The 20,695-nt window shown below is 38.3% G+C and overlaps 1 protein-coding gene across 2 annotated transcripts in view; it reads left to right on the top strand.

Annotated features, from left to right (window-relative positions):
- The window catches only part of anapc1 (anaphase promoting complex subunit 1), a 56,683-nt gene that overhangs the window by 23,053 nt on the left and 12,935 nt on the right, over nucleotides 1-20,695 (top strand). The window contains exons 25-45 of one of the 2 annotated variants that reach the window (XM_042502205.2): nucleotides 938-1,016; nucleotides 1,677-1,713; nucleotides 2,795-2,868; nucleotides 3,296-3,474; nucleotides 4,455-4,541; nucleotides 4,689-4,828; nucleotides 5,429-5,547; nucleotides 6,147-6,277; nucleotides 6,823-6,963; nucleotides 10,194-10,346; nucleotides 10,586-10,667; nucleotides 11,269-11,360; nucleotides 12,337-12,471; nucleotides 13,062-13,144; nucleotides 13,975-14,053; nucleotides 14,186-14,260; nucleotides 15,345-15,397; nucleotides 15,565-15,712; nucleotides 15,883-16,076; nucleotides 19,219-19,305; nucleotides 19,884-20,001. In XM_042502205.2, coding sequence (XP_042358139.1) covers nucleotides 938-1,016; nucleotides 1,677-1,713; nucleotides 2,795-2,868; nucleotides 3,296-3,474; nucleotides 4,455-4,541; nucleotides 4,689-4,828; nucleotides 5,429-5,547; nucleotides 6,147-6,277; nucleotides 6,823-6,963; nucleotides 10,194-10,346; nucleotides 10,586-10,667; nucleotides 11,269-11,360; nucleotides 12,337-12,471; nucleotides 13,062-13,144; nucleotides 13,975-14,053; nucleotides 14,186-14,260; nucleotides 15,345-15,397; nucleotides 15,565-15,712; nucleotides 15,883-16,076; nucleotides 19,219-19,305; nucleotides 19,884-20,001 — 2,286 coding nt within the window. Of the gene's footprint in view, nucleotides 1-937; nucleotides 1,017-1,676; nucleotides 1,714-2,794; nucleotides 2,869-3,295; nucleotides 3,475-4,454; nucleotides 4,542-4,688; nucleotides 4,829-5,428; nucleotides 5,548-6,146; nucleotides 6,278-6,822; nucleotides 6,964-10,193; nucleotides 10,347-10,585; nucleotides 10,668-11,268; nucleotides 11,361-12,336; nucleotides 12,472-13,061; nucleotides 13,145-13,974; nucleotides 14,054-14,185; nucleotides 14,261-15,344; nucleotides 15,398-15,564; nucleotides 15,713-15,879; nucleotides 16,077-19,218; nucleotides 19,306-19,883; nucleotides 20,002-20,695 lie in introns of both variants that reach the window. The other variant, XM_042502204.2, reaches the window with a different exon arrangement.

Genomic DNA, 20,695 nt, shown 5'->3' with positions numbered 1-20,695 from the left:
TGCAGTAGGAAGAGTAATGCTATTATGATAGAAATGGTTAATGAGCCAGCCCTCTGGTTCACCTCCCCATGACTCTAAATAGCCTCCTGACTTTTTTTTTTTCTGAGTCCCTCAAGCTTCAGTCCAACTCTTTCTGTCAGATATTTAGTTTTTGCTTATTAGTTGAAATGTCAAAATCAGGTTACTTACTTTATTTTGAATGTGATGATTAGTTCAGATGTTTTTCACCTGCTTTTTATGAAGTTACTCGTCATTTCAACAGTTAAAAATGACCATAATGTAAATACAGACCAAGGTGGTTACAATACCAGAATTTCAAACTTGGATTCAGTAGTTGTATAAAAAAAAAGAAGTTATTCTTCTGATACCACGGCAAGAAGAAAAAACAAAAAAGGGTATTTTAAGATTTTTTACAGTCTGCACACACTGCTGGTACAAAAAAAACTGTTGTTCCTTCTTGTTTCATCTGTGCAGCAATGGATTGAAAATCTGATTATAGATGTATTATTTTAGTTTGTTTTTTGTAGTTTAGTGTTTGTTTTTATAGCAGTGGTACTTACACCACTTTTGAGTCAATCATTGATGGATATTGCATTGTTTCAAACTTGTAGTATTGAAAAGTGTCAAAGTATTGATACTTTTGGCAACCTTTATATAAACTGAAAAATACAAATAAACACCCTTTTCATGTACAAGCTGTGTGCTACCCTGGACATTGAAAAAGTGTGTAAACTGCTTTTGATAATAAAAAAATTATAACCTCAGGTCATCTAAGTCCACACTAAGACCTCAAATGTGATTATACATAGTTCTGAAATTATCTTTATTTCTTTAAAAAACATCAATAACCGGGGATTTTACTTTACTTTCAAAAGATCTAAAATATTTTTTTCTTTCATCTTTGTATTTCGCTTTCTTTGTGATTTTCTCTTCTCAGAGTTATGCTCTCTACATTACTGGAGATGAAAATGCTACTTCGACAGATGTATCAAAGTACCTGGCCAAGCTCTCTGCAGGTGTGTGTGTGCTTCATTTTTCTCTTAAAGACCATTTTACTTGTCTCTGTCTTGTCTTTGATTCTGTTTGTGTGTGTTTGTGCATGTGAACATTTATTGACAACCAGCTCTTATTACCTGCCAGTCCCATAGTTTCTTGCTTCAGGGTCCAGTTAACACAGAAAGAAAAGCAGACTGCAGTGACGCATGCATGTGTGTCACCTGATTTTGTCTATTTGTTTTACTTCGAAAACAAAAAAACCACATACAGTGGGGAGCTGACAGCAGTCACTGCAGGTATTTGATCACCCACTTTTCTACTAACAAAGAATTGGTCATTGACTTTGTGGGTGCTGTGAGAGATTAAGAGTGACTTTTTTTCCCACCTCTATGTTGACATTTTTCAGCGACAAAACAAAACCACACTGATGTCATTCCACATGAATGCAGCCCTCCACTCGCCACAAACCAAATGTCAACTTCATTTAATCCGTAATTTAACTGCCTGTCCTTTTTAGTGACAGATTTTAGCAACCAATCAGTGAAGGTTTAAAATAGCTTTGATACAATTGAGAGTTTGCAGTTTCCTTTAAGAGGTTCAGTGAGCATGACTTGACATCTCACAGATAGGAGAACAAATGAATGAACCTGTTGACCTGTTTCTCCTGCTGTCTCTCTCAGGCCAGAAGTCCTGCGCCAGTGAACCGCAATACAGAAGGTAATTCACACAGTAATTCACTGCAATGAGAGGAGGAGCTTGGTGATCTTTTAGAGCAGCTATAATAGGAGGATTTGTCATGCATGATAACAAATCATGGGCGTTGAGTTTATACGTGTCTACATATCGTATAAAATGTGCTATTATAACTTTAAAAGTCATGCAAATGTTAATCTAGACAAATCCTAAAGGTGCCATGTGGAGTTTTCTTAGAAACAAAGTTTTGTTTACTTTCAGTGTTACTCAACAGAATATATTGTGTGTCCCCTTGAGGCCTTAAAACAAAGGCCTACTTATTTTTAAAGGGGACCTAGAGAAAGTTCTCAGGCTTCAGAGCGTTCTAAATATTCCGAATTTGTTGTTGTTTTGAACTTTTTAGACAAGTTGACATCAGCTTGTGACTAATTTCTTTCTATGGGCCTCTTCTACAGTCACGCTTCTGCAAGTGTTTACATTACACACACTGCTACATGTAGCTACATGCTAACAACAGGGAAACATTTAATCTTGGTTGATTTTTCCCCAATTTTTGGATCAAATTCCTGCTGGAACATGTCCAGTTGAAAAGATTTTGGTTTATAAACTTTAATTGGTGATTTTCCACAACAGAAAATGCTGTTATACTCTGTTAAAGTTGATGCACGGCTGCAGTGATGGTGCAGAGATGCACTGGGTTTTCGGGAGGAGAATTAAGTCCACAGTATGAGGAAAATTAATTGTTTTTTGAACATTAAAGCATGCAATCATGTTGTAGTCGAAACCCAAGATACAAGTATAGATCTGGAAATGAGTATACAAGGTCCTCTTTAAAATTTTGAAACCTGTATGTTTACTCCCTTTGGAGCTGGAGGTGTTCTTCTTCATTGCCTTCACTGGTTTTAGTGGTGCTTTACGGAGTTTCTTAGTGCTTTGCCGCCACCTGTAGACCGGTTGAAAAGTGTGAAAATGTAGAAAATGTTCATTTTGATAACTAATGTTTTATCTTATTATATATAATACTAATTTCATTATTGATTGCTTCATTAGACTTAGATAGTCAGTAGACATTGTTGTTACTAATATTTATATGTCTTTATTCTAGACAGAGCAGTGTGAAGGTCAAGTTCTCCAGTGAGAGTTTGGCCGAGCAGCTGGTGGTCTGGCTCACTTCAGAAGGTAAGACTAACAGGACTTTTTAAAGATTTTATCTCTACAGAGGAAGTTGTGCTGAAGCCATATCCTCTTTTCAACACTGCACTGCAATTTACACATTCACACCTGTCCAGTAAAACCACAATCCTTTTTAAAAAGGTGTTAAAAAAAAAAATCCATTTAAAATTGAAGTACACATTTAGATAACATGGGTTCACATGTGCTGATTGGCCACATGTCCAGGCTACCAACAATAAAAAATAGTGGAGTTTAAAGCCTGAATGCACCATTAAACCACATTTGACCAACAGAGGGAAAATATTTTTATTTGGAGGAGCTTTTGAAACAGAAGTAACTCTTCTTCCTTTTATGACACAAGTTCAGAGAGAATTAGGACAACGCTTCTTGTTTAACCAGAGATAATAGATGCCCTCTCCTTTCACTTGTTTAGGTTTCACCCTGAAGGACCTGGAGTCCGTCCCCTTCGGTGTGGCTCTGCCAATCAGAGAGGCCATCTACCGCTGCCGGGAGCAGCCGTGTTCTGATTGGTCGGAGGAGGTTTGTCTGCTGATTGGGCGACAGGATCTGACCAAACAAGCCCACAAGATGACCCTGGCCAAGAGCAAAGCTGTGAGTGTGAAATGCGTTAAACATCTGGAGCTTTTTATCAAGCTTTAGATCACAGTATGTGGACTGTGGACTGAGTCAGATTTCTCAACCCTAGTGAAGAGTTTCAGTCCAAACCAGGTATTTGTGAGCACAGACAATGTACGCAAAGTCCATTATATCCTGCGATATTTTTGAGCCCTCACAGCTAGGCCCAGTCCCTGCAATACCCCAAAAAGTGCCAAATTGCTTGCAGAAGTTTCCAATCTCTTCCTTTTTTTGTGCATAAAATAGTATTTAAAGTTTGGTTTAAAGCATTCCTCACGTAAAGGCTCAGTGAAATTAAAAACACAATTTCCAGTTTTAATCATGTATCCCGTTGGTAATTCTTTATTAACCTATTGTTATATACCAAATATACTGTTTATCAAAAAATCAGTATCTGAGTATTTTTACATCCAAATCCCTGTCCCTGTGTGCTGAACACCTTGCTTCTTTATGCAAGCACACTGCCTTTTGAAAAATAGGATTTATCTACATGCCGCTGCAGATTTGGGACCATCCATGACACATCCACCACCCACAAGAAAATTTACCTCAGAAACTTGTTGCACCTCATTTCGAAAAATGTTGTTCAACCCAGAAACAGTAGCAAACAGTGCACATCTTTTTCAAAATGAATGTGGCCAAAGGGAACTGGATGTGTGTGTAGCAAACGGTCCCTCAGCAGTGTACTCCACTGTAGCTCTATTTCCCATAATGTAGCCCAAAAATGCTTTGCCTTCATGCCAGCAACATTTTTGTAGGATAGGCTGCAATTTTTTAATGGGCACACGTCTTTGGAATAAATTTTAGAACCATTAAAGTTGTTGAGATAAAATACATGTCTTTGAAGACTGTTCAGACTATCATTGTGACTGTATGTGTATATGTGAAAAATGTGTGTGTGTGTGTGTGTGTGTGTGTGTGTGTGTGTGTGTGTGTGTGTGTGTGTGTGTCTCTAGACTGAAGTTTTAGGTTTGTCCTTGGAGCCTCCTGCGACCACCGAGGCAGATGAGGAGGAAGATGGGATGTCTGACATAATACAAGAGGTAACACACACATTATGTCTTCACTCTAGAACTATTTTTTTCACATTTATTTGTTATCTCAAGAAGGCTTGATTTTTTTTATACTGAAGTGTTAGAATTTATAAATGAAGGCGTTCTGTGTGAACATTTGATGTGTTCCCTCTCCAGGTCACAGGACTGATCTGGAGTCAGGATCTGAGGGTCCAGGAGGTGAGGAGGCTCCTGCAGAGCTCCAGGCCGGTCAGGGTCAGTGTGGTCCAGTTACCAGAGGTTTCTGATCACGAGTACATAGAGGAGAAAGAGAACAAGTGAGAATAATATTGATTGATTAACCCTGTCTTTTTAGGCTGGCTTTTATGTAGTGTCTTATTATTACAATTATATGGTTTATACTTATTCTATTTTTTAATATCCATTTTTACTTATTTCTTCTGTTGTTCTTGTTTTTGTTTCTTCAATCAAAGTGTAAAGCACTTTGATTTGCATTTGATTTGTTTGAAAAGTGCTGTATAAATACAATTTGATTGATTAATTGAATGTTTGCATGTCTCCTGATTGCACGTTATTGGAATTTAGATGATCTCAAACAGCAACACAATAGTGCATTATTCTGGGTCCAAGAACACAGTGTGGTTTCTGTCCTTTCTTCTTAGTCCTTAGTCCTTAGTCCTTTCATTTTTGTCACTCTGTTATGCCAGTCTAGATCTGTCTGTCTTTCTCAAAAACGTTCTTTCTGTTACTTTTCTTTTTCACTGTGTGCATCTTTTGTTTGTCGCTGAAACTCTGTCCTCTCCGTGTCTCTGTCTTGCGGTTTTACATAGAAAAATATTGGGATGCCCGCTGAATTCCAGAGTAACCCACTCTCTTGTCAGTTGTATATTTTTTTCTGGCTTTGTATTTTCCCCCAGACTCCTGCAGTTGTGTCAGAGGACGATGGCTCTTCCAGTTGGCAGAGGCCTCTTCACTCTGTTCTCCTATCACCCTGTGCCCACTGAACCTTTACCTGTCCCAAAACTCAACCTGACAGGTAATGTGACCATGTTGACTTATGCATATAGGCCTCTGTCTATGCATTTACATTAATAAGTCATTAACATTAACAAGTCATTAGCAGTATGGGGTATTTTGACATATTCAAAAGTGTGTTGCAGACAGGAAATTTGATAAATACTCTGGGCTCCTGAGGTTAAAAACTGTCTTACCAGTGCAATGCAAAAATGTGGTTTAGGGCAATACGGAAAATCTGCATATGCGTTTTCCACATGGCAACTATGCACATTGGGTCTGGTGCAAATGAGCCGTGTTGTGAAAATGAATTCCTGGTGTGAAATGGCTTTAAATCAGGAAAATTGATAACTTTATAGAAATACAGCAGGATGTATTTTTTACCCATGAACAGCATTGATAGCTCTTCTCCGAGGAGATTAGACTGCAAAAGCATTTACAAACTGGGAAGGGAAAGCTGTTGCTGCTTTGTGTTACAGCAGGACAGTCACCCATGCATTATTTATGTATAAATTATGTACACCTTGTTTCAACAGAAAAATATAAAGAAGAGAAATTTTACTTTTTTAGCTCTGTTTTTATTTCTAGATTTTATTGCGTGTTTCTGTTTTTCTACCCTAGGCCGCGCCTCTCCTAGGAACACTATGGTAGATCTAAACAGCGGGAACATTGATGTTCCTCCCAACATGACCAGCTGGCCCAGCTTCCACAACGGAGTCGCTGCTGGACTCAAAATCGCCCCTGCTTCACGGGTCAGTCTGAAAACAGGTCTCAATCGGGCCTTCATTTTTATGTACCTGCAGCTGATTCCTCACTTTGATTTTTAGAAAGTCATGGCTATTCAAAGCTATGTTTTAGCTATGAAATCGTTCCCTTCATCCTTTGTGGATAGCCTTCCATGTAAAGTAACATAATGGCACATTTATTTTCTGAAGATGTCAACATACATAGCTTTTAAGTTCTGTCTCTCCTTCCATGTGTGTAAGCTAGCTGAAATCATGTTTGAATAGGGTTAAATGTGATTTGTTTGAAAAACAGCAGGCAAGTTTTGAAGTTTTGCATATGAAAATGTTATGGAACCCGGATAAAATGAAAATTAATTGACATGAAACGTATTTAAGACATTTGTGATGCCTTAAAAGCCTTGAAACTTCTTATATGTGGAATTACTCAGACACTCATAGAAAGTCTAGCACCAGTTGTTTAAGTTTACTTTGGTAACTTGTTTGCTCTCTGCAGTAAACAAACCTTCCTTATGCTTGTACAAATAAACGTGACTTTCTTTTTCTTTGTTAAGGTGGACTCAGCCTGGATAGCCTACAACAAGCCAAAGAGCCCTGAGCTGGCTAATGAGTATGCAGGCTTTCTCATGGCCCTGGGCCTCAATGGACACCTCACCAAGCTCGCCACGCTCAACATACATGACTACCTCACCAAGGTACACGCATGCACTCAAAGACACTATTTGTATTTGTTTCTCACCTTGAGTTTCACGTACAAAGCAAATATACAAATTTAATTTAAAGGGACAGTGCAGCCTAAATCAAAAATACATGTTTTTCCTCTTATCTGTAGTGCTGTTTATCAATCTAGATTATTTTGGTGTGAGTTGCTGAGTGTTGAAGATATTGGCCATAGAGATGTTTTCTCATAAATATAATTGAGCTGGTGCTCAAAGCCCTGAAATATACATCTAAAAAACCCAACAGCAATGTCTCTCTCCAGAAATCATGACTACTCAGGATAATTCACAGACCTTGTTGTGAGCAGTTTCATGTAGGAACGATTTTTTTCCCCTCTGAACTATACCTGTAAACCATATTTCGGTGCAGAGGAAATCGTGCATACTGCCAACTCGCCCAGCACCACTGATCTAGATAACAGTGAAGCTTAACTGAGGAGGACGCTAATAACGTTTACATCTTGTGATGTCACAAGCAAGAGCCTTTTGTCCACGAGTAGATCCACGCTTCATTCGGCGCAGTGATATGGTTTTTGGGTGTAGTTTGGAAGAAAGAAAATAGTTCCAACATGAAACTGCTCACAACAAGGTCTGTGGATTATCTTGAGTAACTTGGTCTTGATTTCTGGAAAGAGACATTGTTGTTGGGTTTTTCAAATTTATTTTTTGGAGCTTTGAGCACCACAAGCAGAATGCCATTTAGTTCCATTATACTGGAGAGACGGCAGAAATCTCTACGGCCGATATCTCCAGCAATCGACAACTCAAACCAAAACAGTGCAGACTGATAAATAGTGCTACTGGTAGGAGGAAGAATATGTTTCTTTCATTTTGGGTTGAACTGTACATTTAAAACCCTACCAATGGACATTTGTAGACATATTTTGGGTATGATGAGTACTTTCCACCTTAATGCTGAGTTTACTGTAAACTGAGGTCTAAATTACTGTTTCTTACTGCGGTACAAACACACAGTAAACACATCAAACTCACAAAGAAATGCAAGAAAGTAAAACAAATATGAAGTTAAATACAGTTTTACAAAGGTGCACCCATTTACTCTCATTAACTTATGTACACAACTACACACACGTACACACACACACCTACACACCTACACACACGCATACACATTTCTCTAGATGACTGTAAATGAGAGATGTAAACTCGCCTCACTCAGCCAGGCAGCCAGTCAGACCGAAACTCTGCCCTCTGAGAACTTTGAAACAAGATGAGCCTTTCCCACTTTCAAGTGAGAAAAACAACAGGATGCTGCAAGTTAAATCTTATTTTTGCTTTATTAGTAAAGTCTGTGTAAAGACACGGTTAAAGATGAAGAGGAACCACTGCACCAAATCCACACGGAGAGGACCCACGATGAGTTCCAGATTGATATATTTTCAGTTCCCATGTTGATTATGGATGTGAACTGAAGGTGCAGTTCATGACGATAAAAGAGCTTTCCCTCAACACGTTTTTGATGTGTTTTGAGCGCTCACAATTTCGAGAAAGTCCACATCCTGAAATGACTGAATTAACATATTCAGAATTTGATATTTAGAGTCAGTCAGAAAGCTGAAAGCTCAGAACTATCTGGTTCCCTAAATGCTCCCTGTTCCAGTCTCAGATGTTTTTTGTTGCCCGTTGAGGCTGTTTGTTTAAGGTTATTTTGCCCATTTGATAATATTTTTGTTAGTCAAAATCCCCTTTTGCAGAAGTTGGGAACTTAATGCCATGGTGTATTGAGTGATGCATCAAAACCAGTGATTAACTAACCTCATCTTGCCGTAATAAGAATGCACAGAAAATGATTTCTGGACGAAGATCTTGATAACTCAGGGTAACACACACTGATTTATAGTCTAAATGAAACAACAGGAAACGTGTTGGAGCTGCACAGTAAAATATGGCAGACAGGTGTGTGTCACTGATAGTAACTCTGAATGAAAGCCTTAAACGTGGCTGACGATGGAGCCTGTTTGTAGCTGGTGGTTTTCTGTGAGCGTAATTTCTCTTAAACAGCGAGAATAGAAACTGACACACATTGGATCAGTTCATTAGAACTGTGTATGGTTGTGGTTTCAGAGAGAAGGTGGAGGTCTGTGTGTGCGTGTGTGTCCCTCGTGTTTTAGGCATCCCAGTGTGTTCGCACTGTTGCTGCAGCCTTTTGCAAAGACAAACTGAGACAATGATATTTTCTTTTTTGGTACATTATTGCCTTAAAATCTCTTTGTCATGCTGTTTGTTTTTTTTTTTGTTGTTGTTTAATTCATTAAGTATCTTTAATGCTCAGTTTTCTATTAAAAAAAAAACAAAACAAAAAACATTTTAGTCTTTTCCTGTTCCTATAACTTTCCTAGATATTATTCAAAATTTTATCATTATTTGTTAATATATATAGAAACATATTTTACATTGATTGAGGCATTCCTTTGGTTGCTTAATGTTTGATTGTTTAGTTGATTGACTAATGACTAGTTTGTCATGTCAATTAAATCTCGGTCATTTTGTGAAATGAAGCGATAAATACTATTGTTTACAAAATTAATAGTCATAAATAGTCGTAGCAAACTGGCAACTGAAGAACAATCAGAGGAATAGTTTATTAGCAGTAATTAACAGCATATTTGTCAATAACACTAATGAATTTAGTGGTGCGGCAGCCGTCGGTGACGTGATCTTTGAATTTCAGTATACCACAAAAATGTCCAGTACCTCCCATCACACTCACGATTTTAATTTATAGATTACTTAATTCAGAGTGTTGGAGTTATAACATATAGGCGGAACATTGTATGCTTTTGTAATTATTAAGCAAACACACACAGGTGATCAGCAGGGGTCTAATGAAAACTGTCAGTCACGCTGAGCTGGTGTGGACGCAGGTTGGACTCCTCTGATACTGCAGTCACAGTTAGAGCTGATTGCATTTGAATAAATTTGTTCCACTGCAGCGTGTTTGTTTGCACACAGGGACAGACATCACACTGCGTGGTCTGATGGAATTTGCTGTATACATTTTATTACAATAGACCATTCTTTGAAGAAATCTGTTTATTTGTAGAAAAAAAACCTTCAGATTTCAGCTTTTGAAGTGTTCACTCAGCATCTTGTGTATTAAAATTGTGCAAGAAAAATATGGTTACTCTTATTAACGTTTATGTTCTGAAGTTGTCCTCTGTTTTTTTTCTCTGTTGCTTCTTCAGGGCCATGAGATGACCAGTATTGGGCTCCTTCTGGGCGTGTCATCAGCCAAACTGGGCACCATGGACATGTCAATTACTCGCCTGCTGAGTATACACATCCCTGCCCTTCTCCCGCCCACCTCCACTGAGCTGGACGTACCACACAACGTTCAGGTAAGAGTATGTGTGCATACTGATACGAGAATGCATCAGTGTATCTGTGCAATAAGGAAAAAATAGTAATTGAGAACTGTGAAACTGTGTTTATTGTAAGTAATAATCTATGCGCGAGAGAGTATATGAGTGATTACACGGCTGTAAGTGTGTTTATAAAGATCTGCAAACTGTCACAAATATCTGAAAAAATCTTCAAAAATTAAATGAAAAGCATTCAATTTTCTCCCTGTCCATAGGTTGCTGCTGTAATTGGCATCGGGCTGGTGTACCAGGGAACAGGACACAGACACAATGCTGAGGTCTTGCTGTCTGAGATAGGTGTGTGTGTTTGTGTGTGCGTGTGCGCGTGTGCGCGCGCGTGCAAAAAACAGACGAATGACACAACCGCAGTGAAATTTAAAATCAGTTGACAAAGGCTGACAGGGGATAACGTCTTAATTAAAGGTCCACATATTCATTTTAAAATACATAAATACATAATACATACATAATGCTGTCAAAATACACACACATAAACAGAGAACAATTAGTTGATTAATCAGTTTGTCGATTAACAGGAAATTTATCTGCAGACATCCTAATCTGTTAAACATTTTAGTAACTTTTCAAGCAAAAATGCCAAACTGGTTCCTCATATAAGAGTAAACTTTAAAGATAAGATCAGACAAAAACAAGACAATTGAAAATATCTCATTGGTGGGAAATAAACTGTATAAAAATATTTTTAAAACTTTTAGAGACCAGTTAACTGTATGATTGAGAAACGAATTCTAAAGAAAATAATTATTGATTGCAGCTCTAAATATAAACAAAAGTGAGAAAAAAAGTATTCTCTTCACTCTATATTTTTGAGATAGATTCTTGCATTTTGTTGTTGTAAACAGTTGTTGCTGTTTTTGGGCCTCTGTGTGTCCTTCAGGTCGACCTCCCGGTCCAGAGATGGAGTACTGTACAGACAGAGAGTCCTATTCACTAGCAGCTGGACTGGCTCTGGGCATGGTCTGTCTGGGGGTAAGTCACGCACGTAAAAACAATCTGATGATCTATAAAATAGTAGCAGAGATATTTTAATGTTGTTTTAACCTTTTGGGAGTTCCAGCCAGGCTGAGTTTGATCAGATGATTTTAGGGGAGCTGTCGGTCATGGAAAGTCAGTCGTTTTGTGTTATGATTATATATTTTAGTCAGTGTTATTACCCTCTGGCATTGTATATGTGCTTATCATTGATGCCAAAAGGCAACCCCAGAAAGATGTTACTGCTTTCTCACAAAACTAAACGTTTATCATTGATATTTTTGAATACAGAAACTTTTTTATGCTAGTAAACATCACTGTGGTTGTTCTTTGGTTTGATTCTTTTTTTGGCATTTCATCAGACTTCCACAGAAAGAAGAAGACTGATCCACCAAACTTTCCCCTGAAGTGATCAGTAGTTGTTTCTTTTTAATAGTGCAGAAGTAAGGTTGAATTGTCCTGGGAGGGGAAGATTGAGGGATGTAAAACTAAAGTCAACAGCAAGCTCCTGTGAAAAAACAAAAGTTTTTAAGGTTGTCTGTTGTCATGCACTTCGTCAAACTTTGTGTTCATGCCCAGTGTGAAAGATAAAGAACAGAAGTTCAGTTCAGCCATCACCTCTGTGTTTTTATTTTTCTGTCTTTCTCCTTCCTCTGATATTGTTTTTATAACTTTCGGCTGCTGTGTGACATTATCCTTTACTGTCTATTTATTGTCTTTTCATTAACAACTATTTTACTTTATCTGTCTTTGTCCCATCTCTCATGACTCGCTTCATCTCCAAACACTTTTACCTTCAATTCCTCTTCTCCACCTCTCCTTTATTTCATCACCGTCTTGTTTCCTCTTCCCACTCTTGCCTCATAATTTTCTCTCTTCCCATCCTGTCCCCATTTGTCCTCCCTGTCTCCCTTTTTGCCACCATCCTCTCTCCTTCCCTTGCCAATCTTTCCTCCTGTCTCTCTCCTTGCAGCATGGCAGCAACCTGATTGGGATGATAGACCTGAACGTCCCTGAGCAGTTGTATCAGTACATGGTTGGGGGCCACCGCAGAGCTCAGGCCGGGGCCAACAGAGAGAGACACAAGTCCCCCAGCTACCAGATCAAGGTAGGTGGACAAATCCTTTTCTATCTCTATTAGAAGATGGAACAGTTATTTCAGTATACTGTAAAAACATTTCGATAATGCACTATTAGTGTAAAACTGTTTGATGTATCTTCATGAATTCAAGGAAACTATTTTTAACACCGTCATTATGGCATTTTACTTTGTAATCACTTAGCTATATATAAAAGCCTTGTATAGTGTGATTATACTGCAGTTTTTCAGATGTATTATATTGACGTATACATCTGTTTATTAGTAACAAGAAATTTCAGTATTGAAATGTGAAATTTTTGTTACAAAGTCAGTCCCGAGAGTTTCATTATTTAAACCACCACACTCATTTTCCAGTCATAACTTCATAATGATTGTTTGTTAGTCATATCATATTGTTATCAGTTTTCATTGTTTAGTTATGACAACGATATGCAAGTGGTTCACACGTTTCTTCAAATACAGTTGACTGCAACACTTATAGTTACATTTTACCAGTGAATGAATTAGATATGTTAACAAATAGAAAGAGATTTTAAGTGGTTTTCAAGCTAACCAAATATTTTGTTTTCTCCAAACACCATCAATGGTTGCTTTAGGAGGGTGACACCATAAATGTAGACGTGACGTGTCCAGGGGCCACGCTGGCCCTCGCCATGATCTACCTCAAGACCAACAACAGGTGAGGACGGTCATGGAAAATCAGAAAAAGTCATGGAATTTAACAATCACATTTTCAGGCCTGGAAAAGTCATGGAATATTCCAAAATCATTGAAGGTTTTGGAAAAGTTATAGAATTTGGGCAAGTGGGGCAAAAAAAACCCAAAAACCTTTGTTATGGTCATGGAAAAGTATGGAAATTTTGTCCATGAAAATGTGTGGGAACCCTGTAAGTAGCATTATGTTAAAGTATGTTGTTCAGTTATCCTCTTATGCATTTGGTTATTAATTAATTAATTTCTTTTCACTCACAATAAGCATATATATCTATGCATACAGATTTATATTCTTACTATATCCCCTGCTTTTAGATGTTGACACAATAATGTATGTATTATTAATATGACTGACGTGAATCAAAAGGGTTTTGATGTATCACTCAACCGCTTTCCATTTTAACTTACAATGCAAAACAGTAAGAAAATGTATGTTAAAAAATACATAATTAAAATTATTCAAATTAGTAAAGGAAAGTGTATGACAGGCACTAAATCATCTATCATTAGTGTGTTAAAACTAAGGCTGAATTTGTGTGATGCTTTCTGCTTTTCACCATTTGTTGACCATGTGAACGTCAAGGAGAACATCCTAACCTGCCCGATGAATACTCAGTGAGTCCAGCTGTCACATTATGCCACACAAGAACGAAAATCCTCCATTTAGCTCTCTGTTATTGGTCAAGACGTTCCTGTCTCCTTCGAGGCTTCTCTGATGCCGACTGTCTATTGGTTGTGAGGGTGTTAAAGGAGAGTATTAACACCTCCTTGTCTCTTCCTGGTTCTGTCCACTAGGTCGATCGCTGATTGGCTGAAACCTCCAGACACTTGGTTCTTGCTGGATTTCATCAAGCCAGAGTTTCTGCTGCTGAGGGTTAGTGTGGCAATAGATTTGTGTCTGTGGCGGAGTGTGTGTGTGAGATCATTTTTCCCACCTTTCCATAATCTGGTATATATGTCTCTCTTTTCTTCTCTCTTCCTCTTTCTCACCTCTCTACCCTCTCAGACTCTTGCTCGGTGTATTATCATGTGGGATGAAATTCTCCCTAATACTGAGTGGGTCAAGAGTAACATACCCCAGGTGAGAAAATACACACACACACACACACACACACACACACACACACACACACACACACATGAAGGGAGCATTATTGAGCTGATATATCTGGAGCTGTGATGCTGCAGACCTGGCAACAAGTCACTCTGCCTTAAATTTCCCCGCAGTGAGTAAGGGCAGATTTAACTTTTTCAGTTTCATCCAGTTCATCAAAGCTTTTTCAGAAGGCTGACTTTGCACTCACTCACTGTCTGTTAGCTTTATCCTGGTGCACACAAAGCAAAACTGGATGAGCAGAAAAAGAGGCTGACCAAAATAGAACACCAGCTACTTAATAAGCAGAAAATCCATTGAAGGATGTTTTTTAGGTTATTTGAACAAAGTGCAGTGCAGAAAAACCTTAGAAAATATCTTGGAGGAGTGAACCTCCAACTGCTCCACTTGAAATAAAGATAGATGTGTTTTATTAGTCTGCTGCCAGGAAAAGGCAGTGGTTAAATATAAAAATGGCGAGCAGTATAAACATCTCTGTTGATAAAGTAACATAAATAGATGTGCTGGATGTATTTTGGGGGTCAGTCTCTTTGAAAATTTACATATTATTAAAGGGTAATGGCCACTAGTTATTCATGGGTCAACTAATAGTCTTTTGAATTTTTTTTTCCCAACCTGGTTTGTATGTTAAATGGATAAATGAATACTTTTAATCAGAGTTTTAGCACATTCAGAACACTTTGTCATTGCAATCAGGTCAAAACTCTGCACCGTAGTTACGCTGTTGATCCAAAATAGGTCTGTAATCCATAAAAATATATATAATTGCTGAACAGCTTCTATACAGCTCAATTTCTTGCCTTATCCTTATTTCATTCTAGGAGATTGGATGTATTTGCGGCAAGGACTTGTTGTCCTTTTTGTGCAGAGTGTTGTACTTTCAGTATCTTTCTGGTAAATTACATTTGTTTGCAATATAGCAAATCACTGTTTTTATTCATGACAGAGTTTGGAGAATTTTATGCCCATTTCAATGTTAGAAATGCTCAGATGGCAGAAAGTTGCATAATACTGTGTTTAGAAAATAACAGTTTTCTAAATTTGTTTTCAGATCATGAGGGGGACTTTTGACCCTTCAGAGGACATTAACATGGAGACGATGGCGTGAGTATTCAACCTCAAAACTGACATTTCGTTTTTATCATCTAAATTCTTGGATAAACCTTGAATATTGAACTTCCTCTGAGAAATTTAGCAGAATTTATGATTCTTAATGCTATGACTGATGCTATGCTGTGACTGATCGTGATTGTGTTATTTGTTCGTCTCAGCCAAGCCCAAGACTACATCACCGCCGGGGCCTGTATGGCGTTGGGCTTACGCTTTGCCGGCTCTGCCAACTCCGATGCCTTCGACTGCCTCTACGAGTTTGCAAGGACTTTCATGAAGATCATGTCTTTTGCTGGTACAGCTGCTGTTGTAAGTGTTTGTATAAGTTTATATATCTATATGTGTACTTTGTTTTGTTAAAAGAATGGCTTTACAACACTGTTACAGACATGAAAAGTGCTGTGTTGCCTCACATGCTTAGATAATAATTGCTTATATTTTTCCTTTGCTCGCTCTCTGTCTGTTGGTTACTTTAGCAGACGGGTTATTACAACCTGCAGACCGGTCTGTCGATGATTCTGCTGGCTATGTCCATGGTGATGTCCGGCACCGGGAACCTGAAGGTCCTGCAACTCTGCCGCTTCTTTCACAAGCGAACAGGCGGCGAGATGAACTACGGCTTCCACATGGCTCATCACATGGCACTGGGCCTGCTCTTCCTGGGAGGTGGCAGGTGAGACACCAACACACATGCATTTTACAGATTCTCCGCAGTGTAGAGGAGACTTGTGTACACATCAAAAAACTTGGCAAGCACATATACATGGGCAAGAGTAGGTTAGAGTTTGATTGTGATAAAAAAAACTTGCAAACATTGTTGAAATCGGTAAAAATTAGAATAGGGGAGCAAAAACACTTTGGATTTTAAATCATGATTTTTTTGATGAAGACAGAGGTTGATTATAAGCAGGGTTCCCACGATTATTAAAATCCAGGAAAAGTCTTGGAAAATTCACAGTCTCATTTTTGAGGCATGGAAAAGTCATGGAATTCGTAAAAAGCATTGAACATTTTGAAAAGGTCATGGAATTGTTTTTGTGTGTAATGAACTTGTAACAGTTATCTTTCCATGCATAACCCCTCACCTAATGTAACCTGCTGGAAAATTTATATTCTGTAGCTGTCGACGTCACATAACTCTAACATGAGTCGATGTGTGACAACGTTTTGTAGACAGTCACGTATGTTTCTTCATTGTCTCTCGATTTAAAAAACACCAGGCAAGTTTTGTTAGAATTTCTTTTAATTACGGGTCCCTTAAAAGTCATGGAAAAGTTTTGAAATTTTGCCCATGAAAATATGCAGGAACCCTGTATAAGGCACCTAAATTACTGCACAAAGAGGTCCAAATTACGCACATGTACACACACAAACACTCACCAACTTTAGGCTAATTGTTTCTGGGAAGGACCAGGTACGCCACGTACACACACGGTGTGTCGGTCAGCCATACAAATACACAAAAGCCTGTTTGGAGTGCCGCCTCTAAGCATAAAGAATGACATTTGTGTGTGTACACACACACACACACACACACACACACACACACACACACACACACACACACACACACACACACACACACACACACAAACCAGGTTCCTCCAACCACTGACCTTGGCCTGTGTATTTTCAAGAGAAACAACGGCTCCCACTCTTTCATTACATGTCGTAAATGTTTCCCCACCTACAGCCGTAATCAGATGAACCTTTTGGTTTCATTCTGATCGTGTTTTATTTTGGAGCTGCCAGCTGAAAACCTATGCAGCTGCAGGGAGTCAGTTTGAATGTCATGCATCGTAGCGCGTATTATCGTGAGTGTGTTTCTGTGGGTCGGCAAAGGTTAAAGTTCATGCTGGTGGCCAGACTGATGCCATGTCATTGTTTTATTTTCCTTCATCCGTTCTCTCGCTCTGCTCGTTTGTCATTCAGTCTCTCACCTGTTTGCATTGAAATATTTTCTATTCACATTTGCTTTTTAGGCATTTCATTGTTGTCACTGCATCGCTGTCATTCATTTTTTTTCATTCATTGTGTCATCTTTGTTTTCTGTCATGTGGGTTTCTGTTTGTTTTTTCTTTTATCTCACCCTCCCCTCCTTTTCTCTGGCTTTCTGTTTGCTCAGTTAGTTTCTCTTCCCATTTATTCTGTTTTTTTAGCAGGAAACTGAAGTGAAAGTTTTTCCACACAAAGTAACACATGGCATTTAGACACATAATAGCAACAGAATATACGTATACGAAAGCTTGACGGGGGGTTTTGCCTCTCCTTCCCATGTTTGCACCAGTTTCCTGTGAGCAGTTTGATTTCCTCCAAACCAAACACTAACATGAGGTATTATAAATACTTCTGCCACTGCCCTTGACCAAAAAGTGGAGTTGTTCCCTGGATGCTGCCCACTGCTGCTAAAATAGGTAGGGTGGGTCAAATTTGGAGGACAAACTTCCCCACTCGGACTAATAAAGAATAACTTCACACATCTTTATGGGCTGTAAAAGTAAAACGGCTACACACTTTTTTGCACATACTGGAAGTTCATACATCAGAAGTTAAAAATGTCGAGGACCGCATATAAAGAAAGTTAGGAGGAACCGAGTGTTCGTCAGAAATTTTCCTTTTAACGGCACCGTCGTCCTGTTATTGTAGCAGCATTGAACCTAACCGTCAAACCAGGAAGTTTCTGTTTCCAACGAATCTGTTAGTCAGTTTGAAAGTTATGAAGTTGCAGATTTCTTTTAATGACTCAGGAAAATCTGAGATGTTATTGGTTCAAAATACAAGACTGTTTATTCCTCACAGTTTGAACTGACCACCTGAACTCACTGTCTCAATAACAATGAGACAACTGACCAGTTATTTGCTTTACTGTAAATCAGAATTTAAAACTCATTTCATATCAGACATTTAGTCAGTTGTTCTCCACGGACTTAAACAGATTTGAAACAACTGATGAAAAATTTCACCTGCTGTTGGATACTTAAATAGTGCCAGTTCAAAAGCGGTAGCAGCGTCTGTTTTTTCCTTAATTGTTCACTCCTCTAACCATCAAAATTGTCAGTTTAACATTGCTCATTCATTAGTCTCCGTTCCTCAGTGATGCGATCCTCAGTGATGGTCAATTTGGACCAGATTTGCTCTAAAAAATGTCTGTTTCTCTTCACCTTTAACACAATGTGACTGAGTCTCTATTTTAGGTTGTTTGAATTACGCACTTGTAGGAGAAAAATATCCATTAGGCTCTTAGACGTGTTAACATGCCCAAAGCAGTCACTTAAATGAAGAGCAGCATCCTTTACATTAGTTCACTGTTATTAAGTGCTCTCACAGGTAACCTTCAATGTACATACTGCTTTTAGTGTCTGACCCAACTTTATTATAATGACTCCATTAGTCAAAGTGCACACTTAACTGCCACCTATTATGTTTAAGAGGCTCCGTCATGGCATGTGATGACGTTAACTAGATTATAACACACACCTGGTTTCACTAACAGAGAGAGTTTATAAAGAAATGTGTTTTATTTGGAGCTTTGCGTCTTTCAAAACCTAACAATACTGGCTGCGCTTTGTTTTATGTTGAAAGTGCAGGACAAAGGAATTCCTGCATTTATTGTGATCATGATCACTATAATTTTGTTAATTTTATTCTTCTGTCTCAACTTTACATACCTGCCACTGTGTGCATGTGCGTGTGTTGGTTGTCGACTCTTGCAACAAGTGGGCAATTTAAGTGCACAATTTTCTGTTGTTTGTGGCGATTGGTGAAAATTTAAGAATGCATTTTCAGTATTTGTCATGTTTGATTCTTTCTGGTAGGTACACCCTGAGCACCTCCAATTCAGCCATCGCTGCTCTGCTGTGCGCTCTGTACCCACACTTCCCTGCTCACAGCACTGACAACCGGTGAGAGACACACTCGCACAGTACACATGCTTTATCCGAAAAGGTGAACATAATAATAATAATAATAATAACTTTATTTATATAGCGCCTTTAGAAACAAGTGTTTGCAAAGGGCTTTGACAGACAAAGCTAAGGCAGGAACTCACGGAATAATAAAATAAACATCAACAAACAGAGAAAGGTCAAGAACAGTCAAACAAATGCGTATTCAAAAGGTCAACAAGAATAGCAAAAAAAGGGATAAAACAGGCAGATCCCAAAAGGTGGTTAAAGTGCTAAAGTTTTATAAAATATATGAATAAATGCATTATTTTTTTCTTTATTTAACACAAATATAATATGAAGTCAAAACAATGAATAACATACATTATAAATAAAACCATTCATAAATTAATCAGGATTTCCAATCAGTTTTTTATGTTGGTTTGGTTAAAGACAAGCCTCCATCATACAGGAGAATAACATAACTGTTATCTGTATGTTTGACCCGGTCTATCCGTATTTTATTAAAAGACAAAATCTTTAATTTGTCCACTGTAATCAAAAGCTATGTGTTGATGTTGCTCTCGTTGCTGCAGCTACCACCTGCAGGCCCTGCGTCACCTGGCCGTGCTGGCTGCAGAGCCACGTCTGCTGGTCCCCGTGGACGTGGACTCACTGAAGCCCTGCTACGCCCTCCTAGAGGTCACCTACAAGGTAAGAACATATCCAGGCCAGTCAGACTGAGAAAGGTAGCCCCAAACCTGTGAGTGAAGGAGAAGCTCCCATTGCTCATGAGCTGCCCCTCCCTTGAGCAAGGCACTTGTCCCAACACTGCTTTAGTGTTGAGGCTGATTTTGTTGTTTTACCTTCAAAATGGTGTGAGTTAGAAACAGAAAATTTGCCTTGCTGTTTGGTGCATACAATAAACAAACATTAAACATATTAAAAGTAAATAAAAACAAAGGCAAAGTGCTTTTTAAAGTCAAGAACATTAATATAGAACAAAAAAAGACAATAATAAACAATACCATTAAAAATGCTATCACAAATATGTTCATTGTAACTGTTAGAATAAGAGAGCTGCACAGGTTTGTACAGGATGTGCAGAAAGATTGTTCAGGAAATATTCAAAGGTTCATAGTATAGAAAGGTCTTTTTAAGGGAAGTAAACTAGTAAGATGTGAAAGACTAATATTTGAAAAAAATAAATATAGTGGAAAAAAATGTATCATATCTTCACTGAAGCTGAACATCAAGCATCCAAAATCACAAGCTGGTGCTAAAATTAAGGCCTGTGTTTTCCTTTTACTGTTTAATCCATTTAATGAAGCATTTCCTGAACTCAAAGTACAATTCGTACAGATTGCTGTATGATGGCATGCACTTCCTCTGTCTCTCTGTCTCGCTC

This window comes from Plectropomus leopardus, chromosome 13, assembly GCF_026936395.1.
Source record: "Plectropomus leopardus strain MGB_pleo_1.0 chromosome 13, ASM2693639v1, whole genome shotgun sequence".
Lineage (NCBI taxonomy): Eukaryota > Metazoa > Chordata > Actinopteri > Perciformes > Serranidae > Plectropomus > Plectropomus leopardus.
Note: the sequence above shows the minus strand (reverse complement) of the source record. Positions and strands in the feature narration are given on the sequence as shown.